The sequence below is a fragment of the Gavialis gangeticus genome, unplaced genomic scaffold (genome assembly GCF_001723915.1).
Source record: "Gavialis gangeticus isolate Ggan-Ray unplaced genomic scaffold, GavGan_comp1, whole genome shotgun sequence".
Classification (NCBI taxonomy): Eukaryota; Metazoa; Chordata; order Crocodylia; family Gavialidae; genus Gavialis; species Gavialis gangeticus.
The window spans coordinates 33,517,133-33,532,163 of NW_017729031.1; the positions used below are offsets into that span (position 1 = coordinate 33,517,133).

Sequence of the window (15,031 nt, forward strand, 5' to 3'; positions counted from 1 at the left end):
TTTTTTTTTTTTTTTTTTTTTTTTTAGCCTCAAACCTTAAGCTGTAAAAATTCCCCAAGTCGCTGGTTCTTTGCGATGCTGCCTGCTCTGCCTGTAGGATTTGCATCCTGCAGGGCTAGAAGGGATGCCTGGGGCCGAGACTCAGCCAGAGCATCTGCTCAGCCAAACCTCCTGGCTCTGCAGGGGTGGGATTTCAGGGGATGCTGCCATATGCTTCCTTGCCTCGGAGGATCAACGTGCTTACCTGGGATACGGCCTTCCCAAGGGGATTTATCACTCACTAGCCAGTGTCGACACTGAGGACCAGAGGGAGGGATGGTGACTGCTGCTTGCTAACCTGAATGCAAGTCCTATAAGATGGAGCAGGGGTTTATTAGCTAATAGTAGATGCTGGGATCTACTCTTTGATTGCTGCCTTTGTCTTCAGTAGCAATTTATACCCTTTCTCCTCGATTCTGTACACAAAATCCTTGTCCTTTTGGAAGCTTTGTGCTTGCTCATCCTTTTAGATTGACTTTCAACCTGGAGCAGGCAAATAGATACGGTCAAGCAGAGCAGAGAGATTTTTTCCCCTTTTAAAATACTCTTAAGTGTTAAGTTTTACAGTTGCTTAAGCAGCAGTTCCAAGAATACTTGATTGAAAACGAAATCGCTTAAAATAATGGACCATCGCAACTGTTTTTAGTTATGTCACAATTGAGCTAGCAGTCGAAGAGGCAGACGCTAAGGCTCTGAAGCCTGGTTTCCCTTCCCGGCTTAGGGAACAGTGTGGCCAGCTAATACTCCTTCAGACGAGCCTATCCATGGATTTGTGCCAGAAGGGTTGTGGGTAAGCATTCACTCCTGATCTTAATCCAAATAAGAGCAGGGGGAGGAAAGAGAGCATTAGTCCACATCTCCATCATTTAAAGAGCTTTTCAGTTGTGGCTCTAAAATGAGAGGAGACGATTGAAAAAAATCCCTTTTCTCCTCTGATGCAGTTAACAAGAAAGAAAAACAACACGTGTTGCTTCTCAAAAGCCAGGAAATTAGAACAATTGCTATACGAGTCAAGGGGGGATTTCCAGACAAAGTACCACCAGCATCGGCCTGCTCACTGCTGCCTTGCTACCGGTCCTTCTCTGGTGGTGACTGTTTGCAAAACCCCAGGAGAAAGTGGTGGCCTTCAAAACAGGAAAATCTCCCTTCTTTTCGGTGTGAAAAGGCTACTTTGCATTTCACCCCAGTGACTTGTCTCATAGTGCTTTGAATCGGTGAGGCAGGCCACCGGGCAGTTGGGGGTAGGCTTATAGCCTCGTTTAACGATGAAATTGGGGATGTGTGGAGGTTTAAGGTTGTGGGGAAGGTCTGCCCATCATTTTTGTTTGCATCTAGGTTGAAATATCGACTAGAATTCCTTCTTTCCAGCCTCTTATTGAAGTGGCCGATGGCCTGTTTAAAACAACTTTAGAGCTTAAATCAAAACTGGGCCCATTGCCCAGGTACAAATCCATCACTGTCTAAACTCGGGGTGGGGGAACAGAGGATAATCCTTAGAGGAAGAAGGTCACAGATGTACTGCACTGAATAAAAAAGCTTGACCTGGGGCTTTCCAGACCAAAGGGGGACTGAAGGTAACTGCCTTGGGTAGGAGCCCTGAACTGGCCGTCTTGAAGCACGGGGGAGGACAGCTTCCAGCAGCTTTGCCACTAATTGCTTAGCTTTGTGATTTTTTCCCTGGGGGTTTTGCATATTTGTTATAGTCTGTTCTCAGGCTTTTATTTTATTATTATTATTTTGTTAGCATCTGAGATCTCCGGGTTAGCGGTGGAGCTTTTAAGCTTCAGTGTCAGTGGGCTCATGGCGGGGAGGGGCACATCAAATCCGCAACTGCGCAGCTGGCACTGGGTTTCACTTACTACGGCCTTGCAAAATGGTGCTGAAAACTCATCTCCTGCCCTTTCCTGTGACACTGATTTGTAGCATCTTAATTGTCCATTTAAAAATGAAATGAGAATGGTGCAGGGCACAACTAGTGCAAACTCTTAGCACAGCTTGATGCTGGCCTGGCACTGCCATCTGTCAGTAGTGGGTGGCAGGGGAGGTCAGTCTCGAGCACTAAGCAGGCCCTGGGCCTTTTCCCTAATAGAGGTAGTTTTTGATACACAGGTAGAGCTTGAAATAACACCCCAAAGAGCAGGTAAATGGCCACGGGTTCTAGTTATGGCTGCCTGGGACTGGATTTGAACTGTGCACAGGGAATGCCAGGGCTCTGCTCCATCTTAGGGGAAAAATAGGCAGGGGCCCATCCAGCCCAAGTCCTGGTGCTGCGAGGTGGGGTTGGGAATCCTCCCTCTGATGGGGGGAGGAAAGGCAGGTGAGTTACTAGATTGAATCTGGAGCCTGCCTGCAGCAGCTTGTAAATTAGCCAGAAAAGGAGGAACTAGAATAACCATCTGGGAGGAGGGGGTGGGGGGGAACACAGTCTGTGCTGGGAAAGACATGCTTCAGTTCTCCGCGTTAGCCTTTTTGCATTTCATCTGCCATCAGATTTGCAGTGCTTTGATTAAAGAAGCCGCTTAAAGGGAACAGACTGCAGAGGGGGCCTGTTTGCTCAATTGGAAGGCCATTCGATTTGCTTCCCTGATGCTCTCGGTCTGGGTGAACTTGTGCCTCTGGGTTTGCTCCAGTTGTTTGCTGTGCCCTCGCCCTTGCCTCTTCCCTTCCGCCGACCCTGACCCGCTTCCCTGCTGCTGCCGCAGAAAGTTGCAGGGTAGAGTCCCAGCTTGGGGGAGTTTTAGAAAGAGGGGAAAAAAGCACCCCAAGCTGCTGGATTTTTATCCTGGCTTTTAAAAGAAGTGGTGCTGTATCACAGACCATGAGAATTGGAAGGGACCTCAGGAGGTTGCATCTAATCCATCCCCCTTTTCAAAGCAGGACCTTCCCCAACTAGATCATCCCAGCCAAGGCTTTGTCTAGCCAGGTCTTAAAAACCAAGGGTGGAGCTATCACCACCTCTCTGGGGAACCTGTTCCAGTGCTTCACCACCCTCCTAGTGAGAGAGTTTTTCCTAATATCCAACCTAAACCTCCCTTGCTGCAACTGGAGCCCATTGCTCCTTGTTCTGCCACCACTGAGAATAGTCCAGATCCGTCCTCTTTGCAACCCCGCTGCAGGGAGTTGAAGGCTGCTATAAAATCTCCTGTCCGGAGGTTGTCTGGTGGGGCTGCCTCCTGCCATTAATTGTGGCTGTGGGAGGCTGACCGCCACCCTCTCTTCCATTAGCCAGGTGGCCGTCTGGTGTTACACTGCTGCGGGCATCAGTGTGGGGAGGTTTGCATGGCACGAGGGCATGCCCTGCCTAGCCCTGGTTTATCCATTCAGCACGTGAGCAGGAAGCGTAGTTAAGCTAGCAGGATGCTTTGTGTGTGCAAATGCAGGTGCTCGGGTTCCAGTCAGGCGCTGGTGTGCTTGGAGCATGTGTGCTGTTAATTTATCGTGCTGATGCGTGCCACCCTGCTCCACCCCCCGAGCCACCTGGTTTCACCTGGTGTCATGCCCAAGCTATTTAGCGCCACACAAAGGGGGCTATGCTTCCCTTGGTTTTAGGGGGACACTTTTTGCCAAGCCACATTTTAAACCTTACGTGCATAAGAAGTGAATGCTGCTTCCTAGGCTTGCACGCTGTTAGTGAGCGTGCAAAACCAGGCTGTAATCTGGTCCATCCTAGTTTGACCCCTGGAAACGGTGTGAGCATCTCGCTAACAAAACTAGTTGTTTGTAGTCTAGTGTCCTACTGACATTTGGATGGACCCTGCGGTAAGATCCCGCTACGGAGGCCATTGAGTGCCAAAAGCTAGAGATCAAATGGAGATCCAAGTTGTTTTCTCTACTTGTTTCTATAGTGGGTGCTTTTTTCCTAGTGGCTGATGGCCCACAAGGATTATCTCCCTACCTCTGGGGACAGACAGTGTCTGTAGTAGCTAAGTGAATATGCTGAGTACTGATCAGCCCTTATTTTAAGCCCAAATTTACTGGGTTTGTCATTGGAGCAGCTTCTGAGGGGACTTTTTAAAGCATAACTAAGGCTTTTATCCTGACCTACCTAATGCTGTCCTTTAAAATAGAACTACTCCATTTGTACCCAGTTTATTACAGCTTCCCAGCCTTCCTATGAATAACCTATTCAGTGACATGCTTTTGATTTTGTTCCATGCCTCAGTGTAACCTATAATACTGTCCTTTTTCATTTCTTGCAGAATGAACTGCTGAATTGGGAATTATCTGAGACCCAGTAAGACAGCACTGCTGCCCTGCTCTCTGCTTTATCTATTTACAAGTTATTTAAATTGGACTTTTAATATCCTGCCAGCTGCTCTTCAGACACACATGGTGCATTGTTGGCATTCTCAGAATTGCATCTTTGAAACCCAGGCCCTCAGTAACCTTCATCGAACAAAGAGGCAACCTACAGGATTCATTTGTAGAGGGATTTTTCAAACCTGCTGCCCTCTAGCTTCATTCTCGCTGGTGGTGTATTTGTAAGAGACCATGGAGCCCACTATGGAGTACTGCTTAGCACAGGTGCTGCAGAAGGACGTTGGCAAGAGACTTCAGGTTGGCCAAGAGTTGATAGATTATTTCTCGGATAAACAGAAGTCTGCTGATCTTGAACACGATCAGACTATGCTGGATAAAATGGTCGATGGACTTGCCACCTCTTGGGTGAATTCCAGCAATTATAAGGTAAGATTTTACTTGTGGAGATGCTACTGGAGTTGGATGTTTCTTCAGCCAGTTGGTGACAGTGCCTTATTTGTACTAATTCTGCTGTCAATGAAAGGCATATAGTAAAATTTCATTCAGTCTAACTCGTTGCTTCTCAGTCCAATAGCCAGACTGAACACACCCTTTTAATCCCATTTCTCAGTCAGTATGCTGGTACTGGTATGCAGATCCTGGTACTAAAATGTCATTACAAACCGCAATCGCATGATTAAAACTGAATTCTAAGTGGTAGTTAAGCTTGTCAAATTAAGTGACTAGGTTACATTTTGTGATGCAGTATCTGGATTCTCTGTACAGTTTGTTCACCTGTTGGATGGCGCCATGACCATTAATTCTTTTGGTTAAAGGATTAGCGAGTGTCTGCCATACCAATTCACAATATAATCTGCTTAATATGTAGTGAATTGCCACTATTCGTTTACTCTTGCAGTGCAAAACAGCTGGTAAGCGTTTAAGTTAATTGGTAAAGGCAGTGTAATTATTTTATGATTAAAAAAAATCAGTGACTTAGTTCTATTTAATAGCTGGAGAGCAAGTGCAGTGGCTGAATGAACTTAAAGCAACCTTCTCATTGACAACATAGTATTGTTAGTCACCTCTGGTCAAGGGCAGTGTGTAATGATGTGATTCTAAAGAATTCAAGATCTATTACCATTGCAATGTGTATTAGCTTCCTTGTTGGGGCTCTTAGGAGAGGGCAAGGCTAGAGCTCTTTTAGCTTGTGGTTGAGTTGCATCAGTTAGGCAGGCTGGGAAGCGTAACCACTTCTGTTGCAGACAAGTAGAGGATTTTGTTCTCTTCTTGTGAGTCCTGAGATTTTTCTAGGAGACTGAAATGGCTTTTAGAGATACAGACCTTTGAATAAGTTATCCCTGACTTCTGCCTAGGGGGATTCTGGAGAATCTGGAGTACCGGTTGCAGGTGATCACAGTTCAGTGGTGACGGCTCCATTTCACTTGGCCTGGTCAATACTGCTCCGGACCATGTGTACTTGGCCAACCTGTTGGATTTTCTTTTTTTAAATGCTGTTCATAGTTCCTCTTCAATTCTGGTTTGGGTGCTTGATCTGTCTGTGAGCAATCACAGCAGGAAGCAGAACTTCCTGTCACCTTTGATGGTACAGGAGCTACCCAAAGATCAGTCCTGGACACATTGGTGTCCAATCCTGAACACATGGTCCACCAAAACACATTGGTCAGCCAGCCATACACGGGGAAAATTTTATGCTGGAACGTAACATGAATTTTTCTGGCTAACTGGTTCCTTGAGCATCGTGCTACCTTAGCATTGCAGAGTTTGGAGGTGCACAAGTACTGTAAATGTGAAATTGCCATAAAATTTGCTATGTGCAGAGAATTTAGTGACCCACGTTATTTTAGTTGCATATCATGTGTTAAATTGAGTATGAAGGGAGAGGTGCAGAGGTTTGTTTTTTCTCTTTTTTGCAATATGCTGAGTCTCTTTTTGCATTCTCCCAACTTTGGGAGAGTAACTTGGTAGGGAAGAGGGAGGCAGTTAAAAAAAACAAAAAACAAAACAAAACACTTTTCCCTGTAAATGAGCTTGTTGCATGTTCATATAGTCTTGTTTTGTACAACTTCACATTAATATGTAAATCTCTCTGCATTCTGTAAAGTGAGAGATTGGGCAATTTCAACACTTGCTGCCACCCATTGTTATGCAAACTAAGGGTGAGCATTCATGGCATCTCCTTATGACACATCAGCTATAGAATATTTATACTGGTTGAACAAAGGCCCTGCACACAGGGTCTCTGGCACCGTTGCATGCAAGGAGCTGGTCTGTCCTTCAAACAAAGGAATGAAAGCCAGACAGTTGGACAGCTCTTCTGATGCTGCAGCGGGATAGGGTTCACATTGCACTAGGAGAGCACGACACGCAGGTGAACCTTGTACCATGGCAGGCCCGTCTTCTCTTATGGTGGCTACTGGCTTTTATTACTTGGCTGCTTGGAGGGAGAGCAGACATGTGGGCTGCTTTGTTCGGTTCTGCCTGAACGACGCTAGGTGTAAGTGAGCGTAGTGGGGGCTGCTCGTTCTGATCCAACCCTCGCAGTCCTGCGAGACTCCTAAGATGAGTCTGTACAGCCGCTCTGCAGGGATACCTGTACCAGCTTTGACTAATCAGACCGGTTTCTCATTAGCCAGGGTATAATGCCACTCTAGCACAGGTAGACTGCTTCTAGTGCCCAAGCTGGCCAGGGTGCCTCTGCGCAGCCATGCCTGTGTATCCACTACCCAAGAGCCGCAGCCCTAAGATCACTGCCTTAGACCTAAACTGGAAGGGTTTGGGCCTCATTTGAAAGAGCCATGGTTTAAAGCATCAGCCTTGCTACTTGGCCCGTCCCCTCTGATCTGGAAGCATCTAAGAGACCACACTGAGACTCTACAAGCAGATTTGCTGTTCCCTAACACTTAATTAACAAGAAAGCTACCCACGTTAGCACGGAAGGAGCGTTTGGTTTTGCCCGGGGCTGTGGTCTGCTTGCAATAATGTTTTTCAGCTAAGCCTGTCAGCACTCCTGTCCTCCCAGCATCTGTGTTCAGAGAACAAGGGTTTATACACTACTGAGCCCAAAACTGGAGCATGCTGTTGCTGGTGAGCGCAGCTCTTTCCCTCTCACTCGGATGCATGAACCTCAGCTCCTGCCTTCAAGCTTTTGTTTTAAGAGAGACCATGCCTTTTTCAGACCAACAATATCTCAGAAGCCCTTGGAGCAGGTGTGCACACACCACTACTTTGTCTCTTGGAGGGATGTGGCAAAAACAAGTGGGTGCTTGGGAGGCAAGGAGAATAAGTGCCTGGCGAAGGACAGGGGTGGAGTGCTGCCTTCAAAGGTCAGAAGAGCGTCATGTGTGAGCGAGTGAGAGCAAAACAGTCTCCCGTGGCATTTAATCAGCAGCCTGCTCCCTGCCTGTTTGCCAGCAGGCTGCTGCAGCCTCCCAGCTTTCACTGGGAGCACTTGCCATGCCCAAGTGCCGGAGACTTCCTGAGATGGTTGCAACAGCCTTAAAGCGAATTGAATGTCAGGCGCCTTCCCTTCTCTCATCTTGCCTGCACGACCATCAGTGTGGCTGCAGTGGTGACTACCCAGACTCGAGGTAATAATTGATGAATGTGCCCGAGGATAGAGAGTGAATAGTTAGCAGCTTGCCTTGTAAAGAGAAGCAACAGGCCTCTCAAGTACAGCACAGAAAGGCTGGTATATGGGAGCATCGGGTTTTGGTGTCATTGAAAATGTCCAACTTTCACTTGCAGGACCTGTGTGGTTCTTTGTAGCTCGGTTTTCCAGGGACCACCGAGTGGGATGCTCCGGCTTCTGCATGCTGTGTTTGCACTGACGGGTCTGCACATCCATCCTGGACTGCAGAAGCTTTTGCAGGAAACTAGCCCAAACGCCAGGTCTTCTGGAGGGGGCCCGAGTTGTCTGCTGCTACAGACTGAGTCAAAGACACTCCAGCCAGTAGCCATCACATAAGCAGCAGATTCCTCTCGGCCCAAGTATCCACTCAGCAGCCAGAGGAAAAAGGAGGATTTCATTTTTACCTTGATGTGAAGCCAAGCCAGGTCCCAGCTAATCTGTTCCAGCTCCCTGCACTGGCACAGGCAAACAGTACCCCCCTCCCCAAGCTGCCCCTTTATCTTCCTTGCTAATGAAGAATCACCTCCAGCTGGTCCCACCTCACTTCTCACCTGTAATCTCTGCAGCCAGGGAGATGCAGGTGACCCATATTCAGGGAGAGCCTTTAACCTTCTCCATCAGCTGCTCCTCAGGGTCTCTAGCTATTATTCCTTGTTTGTAGACTGAAGGAGACCACCAGGCAGGGAGGTCATTGTTTCTGCACTTCAGCAATGGTTGTCTCAGCTTTTGCTCCTTCTCTGGAGCTTTCTTCTTGCTCCAACCCCTTTAATATTCTATATTTCTTAGTGGAAGCTTTTGTTTCCCCTTCTTGGAAGTGGCCGCTGGCAGCCTATCCTTCCTCCTGGTGGTCTTTGAGCTGCAGTGGGGAGGGTCCTGGGTAGAAATGGGGGTGGGCCAGCAGAGTTTTCAAATCCCCAACCCTTTATAAATATAGTTGAGTGACATTTATCCAGAGTGTCTAGTTATCTGTGGGCAGGACTTGCTGCTAACCTGCCTGGTGCAGTGAGAGCAGTGGTAGCTAAATAGAGGGGGTTATTTTAATGACTGGGGGTGAGGATTGAAATAATCCACCAACTGAGAGGGGGGGAAAAAAGGCAAATTGTTTAGCGTACTTGCTTTGGAGGGTGGTTTTGCTTTATATTCATTTAATAGGTCCTTTGTCAACCAAATGGCTTGATTTGTATGAGGTTTTGGTTTCCATTAGTTCAAATCAGATGGGACTTAATGTTTCTTTGTATAATATGAGGGCCTGGACTGAGCCTCACTCTGTCCTGGCCCACGTTACACGTACAATAACGTTGGCTCCCCACGCATGGATCCTGGAGTCGGGGAGGGACATGAATGAGTTATTATAGCCTGGTAGCTTAGTGAGCAACCTGCTCTGTGGGTAATTCATAGAGGCAAGAGACTGACCTTGTTTTAGGCGATCATGCGGGAAGTTAGGAGATGCTGACTTGTGGGCTTTCTGCCTCTGCATCATCTTGCCGTACAGGGGGACAAGGCCATATAGTTGGTTGTAGATCCTGTGACCAAGCTCAGCATGGTGGTGTGCACCTTGTGTCCCAGCATTGTGATCTGCTACTGGGGTTTGTGGCAGAGAAAATCATTGAGGGAGGAAGGGAACTTGTGGCCCTCTCTCTGAGCTCCGGAAAGTAACAGCAAGATGTCAGTGGGGCAAATTACTGGTGAATCTAGTAGTCTTCCTAGGAACGGGAGGTTTGTAAGCCTGGGGTTTGGTAGCAGGGGATTAGAAGTATAGGTCTGGAAGGGCCCTCAAGAAGTCATCTAGTTCAGTCCCTGCTCAAGGCAGGATCATCCCTGACTAATGTTTATCTAACTTGTGCTTTCATGCACCATCGCCTGCTTCGGTATAAGGACGAGGGGCCTTTTCTTCCTTTCCTAGGGTACAACTTTGAAATGGAGCCTGCAGCAACTCAAGTCATTTGGGGCTGTCCAACTGCAGATCTGTGGCCTTTATGAAATGGGATGGGGAATCTCTTATCCATTTCCTACTGCTGCAGGTGGTGTTATTTGGCATCTTCATGGGCAATGTCATTGGCTGAATTAAGGATTGAATCATGATGGAGAGATGGTAGTATTTTCTCTTCTCAAGTGAGTCTGTTAGGTCATCATTAAAGCTCATTTTCCTCCTTGTTATGGGAGAATTATGTATTGCTGTTGCTTGTGGATAAACAGCACAAAACTCTCTACGGTTCTTGGGGCTAAACCATTTGCAAGCACTACTTTAGCAAAACATATGGAGATGGATATCAGCTACTGCATTTCCTTATCTCTACTCTGTAAACTGAGCATCCCTCTGCTGCAGAAAATGGATTTTTTTTCCTATGGAGAATCTCTCTCCCTCCCTCCCTCCCTCTTTCCCTGGAGCGGCAGTAGCCCCCCTAGTTAAGTTGGCATGATGGCTTCCATTTAAACCTCATGTTTTCAGTTGTATCTTTCAAAAAAAATTGCCTCTTGGGCTTAACTTTTCTAAGTTTGGTCTTTGCTGAAAGGTTTTGTGTTTTTTGTTTTTGTTTTTTAGGTTTTGCCAAAAAAAAGTGGTTCCTCCATTTTGAAATATGGAGGTGGGGAGGGGATGCCATCATGCTGTTTATTTCAGAAATATTCTTTCGACTTTTCATTTTATCAGATGAAATGCATGCTAGATCCAGCTAGTCTGGCACCTGTGCTGCATGCAGCACCTGCAGCACTGCATGCAGCTTGGGTGTCACACTGGCTGAGCCTCGTGCAGCACTTCTTCTGGAACGGCAAAACTGGGTGCTGTGTGCAACATATAGCGCCTGCCCCAGCCGAACTGTGCTGCATGTGGTGCCTCACTCCTTGGCTGGTCTGGGACCGTGCCACGCGGCAGCTGGTTCGGTACCTGCACTGCATGTGGCATCTGCTGGTGCCGTGTACTGTGTGGATCTCAGACTGACTGGAGTGGGACCTGTGTGTGGCATGCCCCCACCTGGGTCAGGGTGTGGGTAGGGGCATGATCCACCTGTGTAGGCGGATATGGCCACACTACACCAAGCTGGTGTCTGTGCTGGCTATCAGCTCCTAGTATACTTGCAGCCATACTGGCGAAGTTGTGCTTGGAACAGAGCTACTCTTCCCCACACAGTAGAGCAGGCTTTCCCAGTACAAGTGTGGTTTGCTAGTGCAAGTGCTGTGACTACAGGTGTCTGCTAGCACAGGTAAGTCACTCCGAGATTGCACCTCTGCACCAGCAGAGCTGTGGTGTGGAGCCACATCAAGCTGTGCAGTGAAGGTTTGTGCGTCTAAAGCCACAAACCTTTGTTCTGCAGTGTACCTAAGTTTCATCTATCACCGTCCCCCACGTAACTTTACCTACTCATCTCTACTGTATCATAGAAAATGAGGGTTGGGAGAGACCTGAGGAGGTCACATATGTTCCAGCCCCCTGCTCAGAGCAGGACCTTCCCCAACTAGGTCATCCCAACCAAGGCTTCATCCAGCTGGGTCTTAAAACCCCCCAAGGATGGCGATGCCACCACTTCTCTGCATAGTCTTTTCCTGTGTCTTACTAAACCTCCTTGTGAGATGGTTCTTCCTAATATCTAACTTAAACTCCCCTTGCTGCAATTTGAGACCATTGCTCCTTCCCATCTTTTGCATGGCACTGCATTGCATCTGTCTGTGTGCACCAAGGTCTGTGCAAGTCCCTTCTCTGGGGTGCCCGTAGGAAGCGGGTCACGCAGCGCTCTCCAGTTCATAGCACAGGACAGTGGGGAACTTGGCCCAGATGTGTAGGTCTCCTATATTAACAGTTAACTCGGCATGGTCGTTAAGGGTGTCACTGCGCAGGCTTTGACTGCCTGATGAAAGCATGTTGGAGTTGAGTGGAGGATTAAGTGGAGGGAACCTGGAGAAATGAAGGAAAGGCTCAAAATGGACCTCATGGTTGTCCCAAAAAAGCCACTGGGGAGATTCTGCTGTGGACTTGCGTACAAACAGGCCCATTACAGCCTAATTAAAACTGTTTGTCAATGGAAGGTTTTTTCTAACTAATAAAGTTTCTTAACTTTAAGGCTTCAGAGGAAGTTGGAGCAAAGGTTGCCAGTGGTGTCTCCAAAGCAGGTTACAAATTTGCAACAAAACTGAAGGGTCATCTCCAAACTCATGCAGACCTCAGAGGTAACTTAAGAAGAAGACATGGTCCTTCCTCTGATTTTCTTGCACGTCAGCTGAAACTAGATAGCTTATTTAAGCAGCTCTTGGTTTCACGTCGTTCCTTTTCTTAGTCTGATTGCTGATCAAACATCCTTACCTGCTTTTAAATGACTCAATAGTTGCACTCCAGTTTCTCCGTCAGCTTTAACAAAGTCCAAAGTGTGTGGCATTGGATAGAGGTGAGAAGCAGTGCTGACAGATGTGGAAGCCCTGCTGTTAATGTTTGTGCCAGTTGGTTTCTTGATTCTCAGTTGATTTTGCTAGTTGCAGGATATCGCCTTTTTAGAAAAAAAAAAAATCACAGCGAAATCTTTGGGTGAACTTTGTCTTTTCCACGACAAGTGTTCAGTGTGTTGGAGGGAGCAGTCTTGCACTCTCAAATGTGACAAGAGCCTGCTTCATTGGACAGAAGAAAAATAAATGTACATCTACATTACTTGTAACATATGGTTTTTATTGTGCGTACGTGAATAACATTCTCTTTGTCTTTTGTTTGGCGGGTTGAACAGATGGAGCCGGCTTAGTTTTAATGTGATGTGTCCATTAGAAGAACTTAAGCGGCTGAATGATGTCTTGCTGTCAACATATATTCATGGTTCATACTGCGCTTTTGTGCTTGGTTGAAATTCAGCAGAGGAAACCATAAGGAAATGGTTTTGCTGCAGGCTATGGTTATGTGACCATTTTGGTTAGGGCGCTTTCCTCAAACTGTCTTCTGCCCACAGGGAGAAGAGATTCTTTCATGTGGGAACAGGAGATGGTGGTTGGTTTATAAGTAGCTGCATTCAACGGCGCTGAACAAAGGCACGTAACTTTATTGAACTGTTTTAATCTTGATAGCCTCAGAGCCATGGATCTGTAGCCAGCTCTGGCCCAGATGGATCTTATGCTCTGTCCTGAAGACCAAGAGATGAAGGATTTAGACCAGTGATTCTCAACTTGGTTAGGCTCGAGGCGCCCAGCAGAACATGCCAGCACTTAGTTTTCAGTTGTATTTTTTTTCTTCCTCCTGGAAAATAATAGAGCAATTCTCCTGTTGCAGAGAGCCTAGAAAGGCACCAGGGCATACTGCTTTTAACACTATGCTTTCCTATTAAAAATTTCTGGCTTTAGCTTATAAATTGTGTTTCTCTACCTAGCAGAACTAGCATTATGCGGCACCCCACAGCACCCATGAAAAGCTCTTGGGGCACCTCAGGGTGCCACGGGATCCTGGTGGAGAATCACTGATTTCAGCAGTGAAGAAGGTGTGTCCTGGAGCCCTGCCCTTGACAGCACCCAGAGTCTTGCCTACAGATGTTGAGATCTGAACTGGATTTTTGGCTGAAAGTCCCTGAGAACTCCCATTTTCACGTGATGATCTCTCTCCTCGCATGCAACAGGCAAGAGACAGAGCATGTAAGGTTGTGTAGATGGATCAATTCTGCAAACTGCAGTTAGGGAGACGGCTCCGTCTTGGGTGTTAGCTGCTGTAGTGAGCGCTCCTTACCTGCATTTGCAAAGCTAACCCCAGTGGTGTGGGCCTCTGGGTTTCTCCTGCATTGGTTTTTAAGCAGTGTCTGGAGGAAAACAATTTCCCCAAAACTTTTGTGCCCCAGTTGGTCTAGTCATTTTTCCTCCCAACCGTTTCTGCGGGTTCCTGTAGCTTAGCCTGCCTGTTTTAAGACTGATGACTGGTGCAGGGTAACTTGATCCAATGCTAGTGAAGCTGTTATCTATTGGTATCAACAGTATGGGGAGTGCCGTAGAGGGTGTGATAATGTAGTAGAGCTGTAGCAGCTGGACTAGGTCAGATTTAATGTTGGCTTCAGCCCTTCATATTCAGGACAAAAAACAGAGGCGACCCCTGATCCAAGTCACAAAACAGATCTTTCCTAAGGAGTCTACTTAACTCGCTTCAGATGACAGCTAACATAATTTGCAGCAAGGGTTTTCTTTTGGTGATAGGCTCGGGAGGGGGACAAGGTAGAATACTAATTTTAACCCATGTTCTGGATGTGCTGGTTGTAGAAAGTGGAAAAACAAGTTGTAATTTTGAATAGGCTGGCTGATGGGATCATGCAGTCGCTTTCCAGATGCATGCTTCAGGAGACCATGGATTCCCAGGGGGTTGGAAAATCAATAAGGTAAAAAGTACTTTCAGACTGGCAGGGTGGATTTTGCACCCTTTCTGGTTGTACAGATTTCATAGATTTCATAGACATTAGGGCTGGAAGGGACCTCGGAAGATCGAGTCCAGCCCCCCGCCCAAAGGGCAGGAAGTCAGCTGGGGTCATAGGATCCCAGCAAGATAAGCATCCAATTTTCTCTTGAAGGTGTTCAATGTAGGTGCTTGAACCACCTCCGATGGTAGACTGTTCCAGACCTTGGGCGCTTGGACAGTAAAGAAATTCTTCCTTTTGTCCAGCCTGAGATGGTCTTGCAGGAGTTTATGGCCGTTCGACCTCATCATCCCTTGGGGCGCTCTGGTAAACAAACGTTCCCCCAAATCCTGGTGGTCACCCCTGATAAACTTATAGGTGGCCAGCAGATCACCCCTGAGCCTGCGCTTTTCCAGGCTAAAGAGCCCCATGGCTCTCAGCCTGTCGTCGTAAGGTCTGTTTTCCTGACCTCTGATCATGCACGTGGCTCTTCTCTGCACCCTCTCAAGCTTCTCTGCATCCTTTTTGAATTGTGGAGCCCAACATTGCATGCAGTACTCCAGCTGCGGCCTCACCAAGAGTACAAGGGGAGAATGATGTCCTGGGATTTGCTTGAGAAGCATCTATGGATGCAAGCCAGCGTTTTGGTCGCTTTACTAGCCACAGCATTGCATTGCAGGCTCATGTTCACCTTGTGATGACCCCCAAGTCTCTTTCTTCTGTAGTGCTAGCCAGCGTAGCACTGCCGAGCCTATAAGGATGC

General features: G+C 47.3%; 1 protein-coding gene across 9 annotated transcripts in view; it reads left to right on the forward strand.

Annotated features, from left to right (window-relative positions):
* The window catches only part of CLASP1 (cytoplasmic linker associated protein 1), a 349,913-nt gene that overhangs the window by 12,076 nt on the left and 322,806 nt on the right, over positions 1–15,031 (forward strand). For all 9 annotated transcript variants that reach the window (XM_019522593.1, XM_019522595.1, XM_019522594.1 and 6 more), the window contains exon 2: positions 4,239–4,725. In XM_019522593.1, coding sequence (XP_019378138.1) covers positions 4,531–4,725 — 195 coding nt within the window. In that variant the 5' untranslated portion in view covers positions 4,239–4,530. The remainder of the gene's footprint in view (positions 1–4,238; positions 4,726–15,031) is intronic.